The following is a 15,741-nucleotide window of genomic DNA, read 5'->3' as shown; positions in this document are numbered from 1 at the left end:
AGAAGACTGTGGAGGAGGAAGCCTGAATATGTAGGCCAAAAAACATGCTATAAATGTGATCAATTCGACCAACATTAAATGTTGGTCGGCCAACAACAAATGCAAAAATCACCATCAATATGACACAAAAAATATCTAAAATCGCTACAATTTCTAGCCCACTAAACCTCATGCTCAGACTCACTCATGAGTTGACTAGACTGCTAACACCCTCTCTCATATCATGGGTGATCTAATGCAATACAATGATACAATGATAATGACTCATCATAGTCCATACAACAAAGACCACCAAAATAGAACCATGGATACCCAAGCAAAGGGTGATCAAGCCACCACCAAGGTGCCTTGAAAAGAACTTGATATCGATACCGGTTGTACCAGAACTTGAAAATAGAGAAAAACCATGAGAACTCTTTATGTGTGTCATCAATGCCATATAGTAGCATACAAGACCATCTTGTCAAAAATGCCTCTAAGCATATATAACCATGGATTTCCTGCCTTTAGCCAAACCAGCAAAGTGTCCCCTCATGTGAGCTCGAAGTAAGAGCCAATCTCGCTCCCTATCAAGAAATGGCACGTCATGAACTTGAAAGTCAATCCCAACTCCAAGATTTGAAAACCTGCTAAACTTCCATCAATGCATTACGGAAGTCCCTCTCTGGATTTTATGCACTCGTATACCAATATAGATAAGGCTTCCTTGCCACCTCACGACCCTCTTACACTCCCTCTCTGGCACTAGATAGTCATGAGAGATGGCCATCTCACATGCACTAGAAAGCAACACAAGGAGGGGCGTTGGGCAACACAAGGAGGGGCGCTGGGCAGCCAAGCCCTTCCCTCAATCTGAAGAAGATGACCCCTTCCACACCTTGGCCTTGGCCTAGGCTGGAGGATCCAAGTCAAAGTCGTAGGAGGATGATGACTCGATGGAGGGGTCTATATCCTACTTCTCTTTCTTCTTCTTTCGGAAAGCCGCTAACTCTTTGCAATCCTTGCACAAATGTCCCTTCTTATCACAGTGATAATACTAGACCTTCAACTTCTTCTTCCTGTCACCCCTCTCTAAAGCTATAAATGCCTCATTGAAGCCACCATACTTAGATGGAAGCCTCCCCTGTAACCCCAAAGAAGCCTCATGTTCAAGTAGCATTGAGGACATATGGATAAAGCTCATTGGTATCAATGACGTCTAGGCCCACAAAGCATTGGCTACTCCATCAAACTCCGAAGGGAGCTTATAGAGCACAATCCCCACAATATGTGCCTCTGGGAGGGCAAACTACACGTGACGAAGTTGATCTTGTATATGTGTACACAAAGTAAAAATAATTGAATAGTAACCTTCAACTCAAACTTTAGTTACTGGAGTTGTCCAAAGGATAACTACATGCATAGTCGAGGGAGCCTCATACAACATTTGAAGCTTGGCACATATCACTGATGTTGTCTTGCAGGAGGTGACCGCTAAGTAGAACCTCTCTAAAGATACAACGAAGAAGAGCAAAATATGCACAAGCATCATCAAATCCCATGTAAGCACAGCTTCCTCATGGTTGTCCTAGTCTCAATCATCTAGAAAAGGAGTGGGAAGCTGAGAACACTCAATAGCTGCAAAAACCACATACCACATTCCATAGTGACAGGAAACGGCCGGAACGGCCCCTCGGCACGCAGAATCGCCATCCCCGGCATGTTTCCGGCTCGGACCGCGTTTCCAAAAAATGGAACGTTCCCTGTCCCGTTTCAGACAGGGAACGTTCCTTGTCTGAAACGGGACAGGGAACGCCACGTGGCAAGTGACCTGCGCCCAGTTTTCGCCGCGCCCTGTTTTCGTTTTCGCGCTGTTCTGTTTCGTTCCGCCTGCATCCCGTCTGCTCCCGCCTGCACCCGCCTGGCCCATTTCTCCTGCTCCCGCCTCAGCCTGGCCCAATTCTCCTGCCCCTAGGCCCAACCACCTTCTTCCCTCTCTTCCTTCTTCTTCTTTCTCTTCTTTCTCCTCCCACCTCCAACCTCTTCCTTCTCTTCCTTCTTTTTCTTTCTCTTCTTATTCTTTCTTCTCTTCCTTCTCTTCTTCCTTCTACCTTCTCTTCTTCCTTCTACCTTCTCTTCACTTCTCCCTTCTCTTCTTCCTTCTTCCATGAACCTTCTTCTTCTTCGCCCTTCTCTCCCTTTCCCTTCTCTCTCGACTCTTGAGTGAGTCTTGACTCTTGAGCCTTCTCCCTTCTCTCGAGCCTTCAATAATCAATTTTCAGCCTTCAAATTTTCCTTCTCTCGACTCTTGAACCTAAGGCCTTCAATTTTCAGCCTGAAATCATAAATGGCTTCATCTTCCCGCCCCGCTCGTCGGGTTGGTGGTCGAGGAAGAAGGTCTGATGATTGGTCATGGTGGGAAGAAGTAAATGCTGACCGCCCTTTGAGTGGTGGAGGATCTCGACCATGGACTTGCAAGCTTTGCCCATACAAGCGAACTAGTGGAGCAAACAAGGTAATCCATTGAGCCGAGCACTTGTATTTCAAATTTTTATTGATTTTAATTTTTCAAAGTTACTTAAATATTAGAATATTCAATATGGACTACCAATTGCCACTTGTTCCATTTTAAATTTTAATATTTATGCATAATCAGGTCCGAGCTCATCTCCTACATGAGCCAAATTCAGAGGTGCAATTTTGTCCAAATGTGACCTTGGAGAAGCAAAGGGAGCTTCGTGACCGTGTAGCAGGTCAACAAGCTTATCTTGCATCTAGACCACGACGTGTTGCAGTTGACCCTGCAACTTTTGTGACGCCATCCCCATCAGATGTATCTAGAGCAAGGTCAGTATCAGGAAGTGCTACCTCCACACCTACTACAGGTATTGCATCGGCCATGGCATCAACAACGCCACATGTTGCACGTAGACAAAGCACACTTGATGCTAGTTGGGATCCCAAGAAGAAGGAAGAGGTGGATACATCAGTGGCACGCTTTTTTTATCATGACCACATTCAATTTCGTGCAGCCAGGTCAGAGTATTTTAAATTGATGTGCAAGAAGATTGGTGAGTATGGCCCTTCGTATGTACCTCCATCATCAGAGACCTTACGCACCACTTTGCTCGACAAGGAAAAGCTCCTTGTTGAGCAAGCAGCAGTGACTAGAAAGAGCATGTGGGCTAAAAATGGAGTTTCCTTGATTGCTGATGGTTGGAGTGATACACGCAAGCGATCCATTCATGGTATGGTTGCTTATTCTCGTGGGGAAATGTATTTTATATCTTCACATGATGCATCGGGGACAGGAAAGTCAGCAGATGTACTTGCAGCAGAGTGGGTTACAGGTGTTGAGCTTATTGGCCCAGAGCATGTTGTGGGATTTGTTGCAGATGGAGAGCCTGCAAATAGGGCAGCAAGTGCTATTATTCAAGGATATTATCCACATATCACAGTTTCATATTGTATGGCTCATTGCTTGAACAACCTACTAAAGGATATTGGTAACCTGTCATGGATTGCACCTGTCATAGAGCAAGGAGCTCAAATGGTTAGCTTTGTTTTGAATCACCAATTTCTTCGCCATCACTTTTCTTTGCGGTCGAAGAAGACACTTTTAAAATACTCTGATACCAGATTTGCCTTTAACTTCTTGATGCTAGGCAGGTTAAGAGAATGCAGTGGTGCCTTGAGGCAGTTATTTCTTAGTGATGAGTTTACCTCATCAACATTGGCAGATACTCCTACAGGTATCTTATACTTGGAGAAAGCAAATAACTCCACTTTTTGGGATGATGTAAAGCTGATAGATGCTATGGTATCACCCATTGTACATTTATTGAGGGTTATGGATGCTATGCAACCTTGCATTGGCAAGGTATATGAGGCTATGGACAGGTTGAATGAAAAGTTGCAGGAGTTGGCACCAAATGATGAGGCGTATGAGGAAATACACCATTTAGTTGTGACGAGGAACTCCTATAGCTCACCCATGCATGCAGCTGCATTTGTTGTGGATCCTGAGTTCCAGGGCAAGGGTCAAGAGAATGACAGTGAGGTTATGGATGCATGGAGACTTATATTGTCTCGTCTAGTGCCTGATCATGGCACTAGACGAAAGATCAGAGATCAGCTTTCATGTTATAGGACCTTTCGGGGTTCTTTTGGTTGTAGGGATGCACAGGAGGATCGCTGTAAGATTGGGGCAGCTTTGTGGTGGGAGGACTATGGTTCGGATGGTCCTGAGTTGCAGCAACTAGCCATCCGTATTTTGAGTCAGTCAGTTAGCTCCTCTTGTTTGGAGCAATTGTGGAGTACCTACGCTCACATTGCTTCAAAGAAGAGGAACCGTCTTGGTGTGGAGAGGGCAAACGATCTAGTATTCGTTAGTGCTAATTTGAGGATGTTATGTAACAGTATGACAACAAAGCCTGATCCATTCACAGAGTGGGAGATGCAGCAAGAAGAGGAGACACATGCTGATGTTGAGGGAGATGCAGCAATTCATGGTACACATGATGATGAGGCTGGCACTTCAGGAGTGGCTAGAGTAGCCTCAGAGCCCCATCATGATCTTTGATTTAGCTTACTTATCACGAGTCTCATGATACATGACACATTTACATTATATATGATATTATGATCATTGATGACACTGTGACACTTGGGTTGTTGACAGTTGTGCCATGTCGATATTATACTTGTACTTGAGTCTTGCAGTCTTGCAGTTGCCCTTTGGGCTATTTTGGCATGCGGCATGCCGCATTTTGCTTTAGTCTAGAGATTAGACTTTATATTTGCAGTCTTTTTTGGGGCAATGAGCATGTTCTTTCAAAGATTAGACTTCAATTTCATATTTGTAATCTTTTAAGTTTTTTGGCAATGGTACCATAGGCATGTTCTTTTAGCTTAGACTTTTAAGTTTAGTTCATTGTTCATTGTTTTATCATTTATGATTTTTTGCATATATATTATGGATTTTATTATTTATAATTGAATAGCTTACCTCTTGAGCCTTGTAAGTTGCAATTCAATTTCTAATGAGTAGTTTTAGAATAATGCATGATATCTTAAAGTTAAAACTTAAAATGATTTGTCCTTGTGGATTATATACCTTGGTTTTAAGTTTTAACACTCCAGACTCCCAGAGTCCACATGGATTATCAGTGAAATATTAATTTTTTTTCATGAATTTTGATTTTTTAAATGCCGTTCCCGTTCCCACGTCCCCGTTCCCTAGGTTTGGCGTTCCCGTATCCGTCCCCGTTCCTGTTCCCCATTCCCGTTCCCCGTTTCATGTTTCTATGCCACATTCACTTCCACACAAACCATGCTTTCATAACAGCACTCCATTTTAAGTAATCAAGGCTATAGAATTTTTCATCAGTAGAGCAAAATGGAGAAGCCATCTAGAGAGGATAGGAAGAGAAGATAAAGAATACAAAGAGAGAGTGCAGCCAAGCACAACACAAACTGCACAAAGTAAGAGTTCAAATGCAGCATCAAGGGAAGTTGATCACACAATGTCTGCAAAATCTAGGAGAATCGAAATGACAAAAACCATCAACCCTGAATAGAGGCTGAAAACATTGTCGCCCAACCTACAGGAGCACGAAATGCTACAAATGCAAATGCAAATGCTGCAGAGCAAAATGTAGACAGACAAGCACTAAATGCAGTCACCAAAATAAAATAATGCAAAATTTCAGAAAATGCAAACAACAGCATAAAAATGCAGAGAAGTGACGTCTGAAAAGTCCCAAAAACTCATCGCCTAGAGTTCAGCAGACAGATAAAGACAGATTAGCACCAAAAAACTATGAGAGCAGACTGTCCACAGCATAAAACAGCACCCAAAGCTTGAACATGGACGTCTGATACCATGTCAGAAGTGGGTGCAACAATGGAAGCATAGAAGACTTGTACTAGATTGCACAACACAAGAAAAGAGAAAACAAAAGAAAACAAAAGAACACTTCAAAGGGAGAACTCAAAGATATGCTTAGGAAATGGGATCCATATACCACACACAAGGTAGTTGCATACAACAGTGAGTTGCTAGATGCATGGGCATTGGCACTGGCTCCCCTCTTTCCAACAGGGTCTGGACTAGAATCTACAAGTGATGAATGAAGACTGTGGAGGAGGGAGCTTGAATATATAGGCCAAAAATATGCCATAAATGTGATCAGGTCGGCCAGCATTAAATGCTGGTTGGCCAGCAATAAATGCCAAAATCGCCATAAACATGATACATGAAAAATACCTAAAGTCACTACAATATTTGGCCCACTAAACCTCATGCCCAAACTCACTCATGAGCTGACTAGACTGCTAACAAGTTCAGCCTCTGGTTGGCCAATCAGCCACTTTGAATCAGCCTATAGGCTGCCAGCAATCAGCATCAACAGCAATCGAAAATATACAACCATCTGAAAAAGAGGATTGCATCCACGAATCAATTCAGCCAGTATCATCCATCATCATTGCAAAAAAGCAAGAGAAAGTCAGTCATATCTAGCTTACTTTTTCAGTTTGTGGTTTAACTAAGGGATCAGCATCAAAGGGGCTAGTCTCTCTAGCTTTATCAAGGAGTTCTACATAAAAAAGGATGCTTGTTTTTGTGTCTACCTCAAAAAATGCCTACATTTTACATCAATCAGCCTCTAACTGATTCATCATTCATTGATTGTATTTAATTGCACCCATATTATTGGGTGATCAACATACATTTGACTAGCTTCTATCCTTGTCATTTCAAAATGCAATAGCATTCAAGTAAATCAAAATCTTAGCACTTCCATATGGGATCAAGGTTCGCCCAGTTCTTCATGTGAGTAAGCTCAAGTAGAAATTGGGAGATGAACCCAACTTAGTGAGCAAACATTAATGGACTCTTTTGTTCCGTCTTCAATACTGCATGAACCACAGCATTTCAGTTCGTAAGGAGCAAATGATTGGCCTTTCTTTGTATAAAGGGTATCTAGATAAGTGGAAAGATCAACATGAAGATAGGTGTATTTGATAGCAAGTGAGCATGATTCAACACAGATATCCTTGTCTTGTTTTGAAGGATGAAAATACTTCATGAGGGGGCGAGGGTCAACAAATTCATAATACAGTGTACAAACACATATCTACACACAATAGACATGAACATATGGTAGACATGATTGCCTATGTGAGTGATTGGTCAGTGGACATACCCAATCGTGGTCCACACAAGGCATAAGGTTGGAATCATGGAAGTCTCAAGTGACCAAACACTCCAATGTCATTGATTGTCTCCCAAAATAGGAGTGGGATCCAAATATAGCAAGCTTGAATTTATATCAAACCATGCTTGGGTGGAGAGCTCATTCTATGCTCAAATGTTTTCTTACACTAGTGACTATTTAGGCAATTGATCTTGCTTTGCACTCAAAGGTACCATCTACTCAAGACTTCATTTTTTATGATCCATTTAATTCCAATCACTCAATTGTGTAAGGTTTCTAATCCTAAGCTCATTTAACTCTTTGGCATTCATTTAATACCCAACTTCTAGAGTGGTCACAAACTACTTAAGAATCTTTCCTTGAATTGAAAAGGGTAGCCGACAGTTTGGAGCATGGTTGTGCCGAGTTGGGATGGGATGCTCCTCTTACAAGAATACAAACACACCTTGTCTAGCAAAAAAACTACCACATGACCCCTAAAAAATGGCATTTCCACTAGATAGCTGTAGAGTGGGTATCAAGGTCCATAATTAAAAGGCCTTGGAAGCATTTGGTACACAGATAAAGATGTGCTCCTTGGGTTAGGGTTAGCAATTGGCCTACCCCCCTCAAAGAAACATGCTACAAATCAGGGACATAACCATCACTACTAAAAGCTCTGAAATGAAAACCAAAAGGATTACAATATGTAAGCCTCACACAAGGGCTATGTCATACAAAGTGTATCGCAATATGAACAATTTCCACCCAAAACTTATGCCCCATTTGTTTAGTACTTACATACTCTAGCCATGTCAAAATTCTCTTCCTAGCTAGTACCAGCGACCTGAAAACTATCCCTATCCCCATATGGATATATCCTTCTCTATGCAAAACTCTCTGAAAACTATCCCTATCCCCATATGGATATATCCTTCTCTATGCAAAACTCTCACGGCTCATCCACTAACTCTCCTCTATTGTCATAGGCTCAACCATCTTATTCGCCTATCACTCTTACTCTCTAGTGATGCACACCACTCAAGCACTGCCATGAGAGTTCTAACCTATGCCACAACATACACCAAATCCTTACAAACAACGAACTCTCCTATCGATCTTACATTAATCTACGAAAACTTAGGTCAAAATTAGTCCTTAATTATTGGCAGAATTTGTTCAGCTCTCATATAACCCAAACAGAATAACTCAAAAGCTTTCATTGAGCATCCATATCACCCACCATTCAAATAAAATTTGTTGAGCGTCATACAGCCCAACTCTATTTAAAGGGAGCCAAGAGGAACCACCTTTCATCCCACGTGTATCCCAATACTTACACCTTAGTTGTCAAACTATTCCTCTGCTGCCAGCACCATCATTCAGCCTGTGACAACATCCCTATCTCTGAGAGCCTCTCCACATCCTCATCCAGAGCCACACAAGATATAGGTGCTACTGTCTTACTGTCCAAGTGGCCATCGTGCTGTTCTAAGCTACAAAAGGTTAAGTAACTTTAATCCCCTTTTTTCAGGTCGATCTAGTTGATATCTCCCAAGCCACCATCAAAGGCCCCAGCTGCTTGTTTGGCTCTCTAAGGTTGCTACATTATTTCCATGAACACTGATGATCCATGTAGCATGTCTCTCTTTATTTCCATAAAATTTAGCAACATTTTTCTATATTCCTCAGGCATTAGTTTTAACGCAGTCCAAGCTGCTTATATTATGAGGCTTCCAATATTGATTAATGCTGGTTGGCCAGTCTAATCTATGCTATTTATTGTTGATCTAGGCCAATCAGTGAGTCAGTTTTTTTATCTACAGCTGTACCCTCAGAGGTGCTGTATTCAACCAACAGAGCACCAGCCCTTTCCACTATTCAATGTTCTCTGTTGCCTCCATGTTCGAATTTTGAGCATGTGTTCTATGAGTCTCTCTGCAGTCTTACACGAATGGCCCTCTTGATAATCAGGGCCTTTGACTTTTGCAGACTGGCAATGGTCCTTGAAAGAACAATTACTTTTTGAAGCCTGCAAATTGATATTTCTTTGTGTGAACAGGGATAAGCTCAAGGCCTCAAAAAAGTAGATGAAGCTGAACAGAGTTCTAACATTCCACTTTTTCTCTAAAGCAGCACCTCTGGTCATGCATAGGATGTTAAAACAGCCTTGAGAGGCCAATAAAAGGGGACCATCATTCACACTAGAGAAAGTTGCAAAACAGGATTGCATTGAAGAAAGGAAGTCTTGGATTCTTCAATTGATGGCATTGTTTGTTGGCTTAGAGGCTGGGACTGAATAACTCTTTAAGTGACTTGATCTTATCATAAAGGTTATTGGAAAATCTACCTGCTTCCTTCCAAGTGATGATTTCCACATGGATCCTCTTCAGTTTCATATGATTCTATTAAGTGAACTAAGAAGAAAAGGTATTTATAAGCTCCAAGCATGGAAAGTGGAGCTCCTAGCCCTTCTACTAGAGCACATACTTTACTTGCATGTTTGTGTGAAGTATAAAGACATTTAAGTAAGCTGATTGAGAATGAAAAGTTGCTGCAGCAATTCAACAAAGTAACCCAATGGTTACATGCAATGATTGGCAGCATGGAATATAGCAGAAATGGCAGCAATGCAAATTAACGTGGTAGAGAAATGCTGTAAAACAGTGAGCAAGCACACACAACTGATGACAGATATGTGGAACTCCAAATGCTCTACATGAGCAATCTGCAAATGTGCAGTGTCTGGCTGAAATTGAAACCACAAAGCACACCATTGCTAAATGCAGCGGAAAGCTATGACCAAGTTGGGACTCGCCTTTAAATATACAAATTCTAGAGAAGGAAGGAAAAATACCCGCAATTGCAAAGGAGGCAGCTTTTTACCATGTCTTCAAACAATGTGGGTGACCGAAAAATCCTGCCAAATCCTTCACCTTTGGCCTGTGGATGAAGAGCATGAAAGTTTGATATAGCAACTGACTCCATGTCCGAAAGTCGGAGCATGCACAATACTTGGACCTGCAGGGTTGAGGAGACATTCTGGTCACTTGCTGCTGCATCTTCACAGTTACCTGACTGGGTTTTAACTTTTAAGAAAAACATGCATGCAGGTATTTGAAACAGTAAAAACTTCGCATGTTTGCCAGTGTGCATAATTTATTTCTAGAAACCAGCATATGATAGCACTTGTCATTAGGGAGCCATGAAAAAGGAAGCAGACAATCCAACAATAAACCAGGCCACAAAGGAACATCTGCAAATTTTTGGGACCAGTAATGGTACATTTTCAATAAATCAATGAGTGGCACAACACAATTCTGAATATATTCCTCGGTTTCATCATACAGTTGGTGCCAAAGCACCTTTTTGGTTCTCGGCCTCTTGATTCTACCCATGATTTCCATCTTCAGAGAGAAGAGCAAGCAAAGATTGTTCAAACAAAATTGGGAGATCATGTGCTCAAGTGTTGTTGGGTTCTCATCACGTGTTGGACACCTATGCTTACCTGGCATATTGAGTAAGTTTAGGCTCCTGCCCCCTCAAACACTTGGCAAGGTCACTGTTGTGATCAAGCTCTGTTGTTCATTCTTTTGAGTTATCTCATCTATGGATTGAAACAATGCCACTATAGCTCTTGCCTTATTCTCTGGACTAAGAATTGGAGCAGTGTTAATTTTGTACATTTCATGGGTTTATGCACTACATTAGTGGGCACTTAGTAGGGCAGCTAGGTAGTAGGCGGACACTTACTCAGCTGAGCAGCACGTTTCTATTGATGAGTGGACTGTTTCTACCGGCCGAACTGCCATATTTGAGGGCACCTACAGCTGGCCAACCTGCTGCCATCTTTGGCTCTCATTGTTGCCTATACATTGTATGCTCCTCTCCTCCTACATCTCATTCCAGATGCCTACATCCTGTGGAGAGAGGGAGACTGGAGACACTTTGGTGGTTAGCCCCTACTGATGCACTTTATATTCATTGTTCTCATGCTTTGGTATATGGATTCAAGGGCCCATTTCCTCATTCTCTGAGTTCATGTTTCTTACTTCTCTTGTCCATATCTGTTTTCTATTGCTTCCATTGCCTATCCCATCCTCATATGGTATAGGACGCAAGTACCCTAGTACTAGTGTGTTTCTTGCTGCTGTGACTGCTGACTCAGGTTTGCTACAAGCCTGTCTTCTTGATTGAAGGGCTGTATATGCTGCTGTTAGCTTTCCTCTGGTGTGGAAGACCTACTGGGGCAACGTCAGTCAGTGGCTGGTTGACTTGTTTTCCATCTTTTGTATGCTGGATACCCTGCGCTTTCATCTGCTCCATCTCCATTTCAGCTGCAGCTCCTTTCGTTTTGCCTCCTCTTGCAGTCATCTACCTGATTCATAGCCCCTTGACCTCATGTTTTCTAGCCGGTGGTACATCTGGCCTTGTTTTCTCTTGAAAAAAGGTTCATGCACATCAATTGTTATGCTTTACCATTGCATTCACTTCACTTTACATTCCTTCCTCTCGCCTGCTTTTCTCTCTAACTATCTACTGTTAGCTTCCCTCTAGTGTGGAAGACCTCCTACTGAGGCAACGTCAGCCAGTGGCTGGTCAACTTGTTTTCCATCTTTTGTATGCTGGATACCCTGCGCTTTCATCTGCTCCACCTCCATTTCAGCTGCAGCTCCTTTCGTTTTGCCTCCTCTTGCATTCATCTACCTGATTCATAGCCCCTTGACCTCATGTTTTCTAGCTGGTGGTAAAGGCCTTGTTTTCTCTCGAAAAAAGGTTCATGCACATCAATTGTTATGCTTAGCCATTGCATTCACTTCACTTTGCATTCCTTCCTCTTGCATGCTTTTCTCTGTAACTATCTACTTGAACTATTGAACCTCTAATTGTGAGCTTATTGTGTTAGCAGTCGTGTGTCTTGTGTGGTCAGCCTCAAACGAGGACATTAGAAGCTCTAACACTGTATTTGGTGTTGAGCTAAAATATGCATTACTTGCTGATTAGCCTCTTAAATAGCCCCAAAACACACTAAAAATGCTCTTTTAGAGTAAAACCCTAAAACAGGAAGCAGTTCGAGAGAGTTCAGTGGAAACCCTAAAATGGGGAGCGGTTCGAGAAAGTTTAGTGGAAACCCTAATTTTTGGGGCGCCCTTCCACATCTATAAATAGACAGGCTGCCCCCATCCAGCAATCATCCTTGTTTTGCAGGTTACACCAACCCACACATCCTCTGCTTCTGTTGGCACCCAGTTTCCAGCCTGCAGACCGCCTCCATCTGCTGTCCAGCCATCATCGACTTCAGCCACATCATCTTCAGCCTTTCCATTGCTGTAGGCGACAGCTCTCAGCTGCTGGCGACTGCTCCAAACTATCCCAGACTGCTGTTCAGCCTGCTGTCCATCATCTCCAAGGTCAGCCAGCCTGCATTTTCACCATTGCAGGCCCTGACACTCTCAGACATTGTTTCAGCCTGCTGTTTACAACAGACTGTGCACAGTTTCCAACCTCCAATCAGTAGTACACTGCTGCATTTACTAGTTTCCAACCTCTAGACTGCTGTGTTTTGGTGATCAACCTGCTGCCATTCACTATTCAGCACTCCTACACTCCGACTGGTGGTCACAGACTTGGGATCCGTCTTCGGTGGACGTCACACTCCGACATTGCTCTGCCCTTGAGCACACTGTACACTCTTACATTCATTTACAGCATTCATTCACTTCAAAGTTGTGTTCTCCCTCTCCCTTCTTCTATTTCTGTTTGAGTTTTTGTGTTTGAGTTTTGAGTTTTGCGTTTAGGGTTTGAGTTTTGCCCTCTATGTTTGTGTCCGTGTCTTTGTGTTTCTGTCGTGGTCGTACACTCTATGTGTCCTCAGTGCAAACCCTAGCAGTCTTCTTAACATTTGGCTGTCATTTTATATGTTTTAGACACTTTAGATGGAAGGCACATTAAAGCATTTCTTTTTTGGCACTTTTGGCCATTTTTAGGGTTTTGCCATTTTTTGCCCATATACAGGCGCCTTGCCCTCCCACTCTCATTATCCATCATTGCTCCTTCGTAATCAACCAACCCTCCTCATTCTCACATCCACCTGCTACCATCTCACACCCACACTGACACGTAGAGCTGTGTTTGGGCTGACTATTACAGCCTTGTACCTTCAGCGATTGCAATCACATTGTTCCTTCTCTCACCTACATTCTCTCCTTGTCTCCTCTCCGTGTCCACTTTCTTCTTTCCCTTGAGCACTCTCACATAGTATCAAAGCCACGCACAGGAGCTGGAGATCTCAAAGAGGAGCACTCTCTTCACGTATCCAGCCCTTTTGATCGCTAGAGTTTGGGGGCTGCAGACCTGCGTTTGAGAACAGAGAGGGGTTCTTTCCTAATTGGTGACCCCATTTATTGCAGGACAAGTCCATCTGCTGCCTGCACTTCAGTGCAGACAGCCTTCACTGCTCTGCATTTGGCTGGGTAGGCCATCATCCTGCACCTAGGCAGCACCATATCAGGCTGGGAGACCTGATTTCCAGGGGAACAGGACATCTGCCCCTTGCATTTTGGATCTGGACAGCCTTAATCATGCTGGGTGGCACTTTTTTTGCAGGTTCTGTGACCTGCATTTCAGGCACATTACCCCCCTCCAATCTGTTTCTTTTACCCAAGGGCAGTTTCCAGCACTGGGTGGCTTCACACAGACTTGGGTGACCTTCTTTACTACACCCGGGCGGCCTTATCCAGGCTGGGCAACACATTTCCAGGCTAAGTGACACCTTTCTGTGCAGGGTGGCCTGTTTTTTTACAGGCAGACAGACTTTTTTTTGCTGTGTTTTCTCTTGGATGGTCGCTTTCTTTGCCAAGCAAACCCTTTCCTACCTGGGCAACAGATTTTTGACCTATTTGACTGCATTTATTGTAGCCATATCTGCCTTTTGCAGATCTGCCCCTCTCTACTCCACATTGAGTCGTCTCTCTCACCTCTGATACTCCTCCTCTCCACTGTTGCAAATACTTCTTTTGTTGACCCACAAATCAACAGACCCCTACAGGTGGAGAACATCCCAATGGCAACATCTTTTTTGTTTTCTTGCAAGTATTTCTTGAAGGACATCTATGGCCGACGTGCATGCTATGGGGGATCGTGTGGTTCGAAACTGTTCAGGCCAACCACTATCCTATCTCTCTTTCCCGCTATATTCTTCCAAAGCTTCCAATCCCCAATTGGCATTGATGGCATCTTCTAAGAAGGTGCCAATCCTACCCTCTCTATCTGCATCTGACAAGCTGGATGGAAGAAACTACCCTCTATGGTCGTGCCGCATGGAGTGCCTCCTCAACAACTATGACCTTTGGGATTTTGTTACTATCCCTATATCCTGACCTACCGCGGATCCTCATAATGATGTGACCGCAGATTCAGCAACTTTATGGGATCGGTCGCATGACAGAGCCCACTCTTTTCTTCTATCGAGTTATACAAATTATGTGCTTATGTGTATTAGATGTATCTGCAACACCACAGAGGTTTGGAGGAGATTGGCATCTCTATTCCAGATCCAAACATTTAGGCATAGATTATCTCTTGAGTTGAAGCTACAATAGCTTTCTATCACAAATTCCCCTGCGATGAGGGATCACATCTACAAGATGGATGTAAGGGCGGGGAACAACATGAGAATGACAATACTTTTAACTTAACCAACTCAATCAATTATCACAATGAAAATTAGGAGAGAGAGAGAGAGAGAGAGAGGAGTCAACACCACATTGAGAGGGGAAGCGGCCCCTCCCCCTTTACAAGAATTTATTGAAACAAAACCACGGGCACCAAGTGCCTGAATCATATACAAAAGGCTGATTTGCTGCAATTTTGAAAATTAGAGTTTTGAAACCCTAATTTTTGAAAACTCTAACAGTAAGCTGCTTTTCTTTTTTAGTGCTTAGATTAGATCAAACTAAATAGAAAGTGCTTCTTGGATGAGAGATAAATAGCAGAATACAAAGCATGTGGCTTAAATTTCAGCAAATGAAGAGAGAGATCTCCAATATATAGATGTGGACTAGGGTGCAAGTGCTCAAAAGTGAAATGTAGAGGCCACAAAAGCGACAAGTGTTTGTTGAAAATGATAAGTGTTCAAAACGACACATGTCGCTTTTCTAGAAAATGAAGCTTCCAAACCTTCTACTCTAATAATCTCTCAAATGGTTAAGAATTTGAGACAACTGCTAAAGACAAAATTGTTCCTTATGAAATTCCGAAGCCTTTGACGTGAATGAAATTTCCATTTGAGTAACTTCCAAAAATAGTAGCCTCCTAAATTTTAGGAGTCGCCATATTTAGCTTCTGGAGAGCTTCATTATATAGGTTCACCGAATCATGGTTTGTTTCTTTGATCATGAGCATCTAGTTTCACTTTTTGAAACCACTCATTATATGGGCTTCTAGCCAATGTGACTATCTGACTGTAAAAGTCTTAGTCATTTGAGCTTTTCGGTCAATTTGACCGCTCGACTAAACTTTTAATTTCTCTTGGGCATCTCGTCAAGATGACCCAAGTATAATT

At 42.7% G+C, this 15,741-nt stretch overlaps 2 protein-coding genes across 5 annotated transcripts in view; one reads left to right on the top strand and one right to left on the bottom strand.

Moving 5' to 3' along the window:
- The window catches only part of LOC148028455 (uncharacterized), a 76,078-nt gene that overhangs the window by 15,209 nt on the left and 45,128 nt on the right, over nt 1-15,741 (bottom strand). For 3 of the 4 annotated variants that reach the window (XR_015692731.1, XM_087690256.1, XM_087690258.1), the window contains exon 2: nt 10,036-10,199. Coding sequence is in view for 3 of the 4 variants with exons in the window: in XM_087690256.1 (XP_087546382.1) it covers nt 10,036-10,199 (164 nt within the window). In the remaining variant the exon portion in view is untranslated. The remainder of the gene's footprint in view (nt 1-10,035; nt 10,200-15,741) is intronic. The other variant, XM_087690257.1, reaches the window with a different exon arrangement.
- On the top strand, nt 2,624-4,561 carry LOC148028456 (uncharacterized). Its single transcript, XM_087689034.1, has one exon. It carries the CDS (start codon nt 2,624-2,626, stop codon nt 4,559-4,561), a length of 1,938 nt encoding a protein of 645 aa, XP_087545160.1.

Source organism: Lygodium microphyllum, chromosome 12 (assembly GCF_053477565.2).
Source record: "Lygodium microphyllum isolate KBCC chromosome 12, Lygodium_microphyllum_v1.1.10, whole genome shotgun sequence".
NCBI lineage: Eukaryota > Viridiplantae > Streptophyta > Polypodiopsida > Schizaeales > Lygodiaceae > Lygodium > Lygodium microphyllum.
Note: the sequence above shows the minus strand (reverse complement) of the source record. Positions and strands in the feature narration are given on the sequence as shown.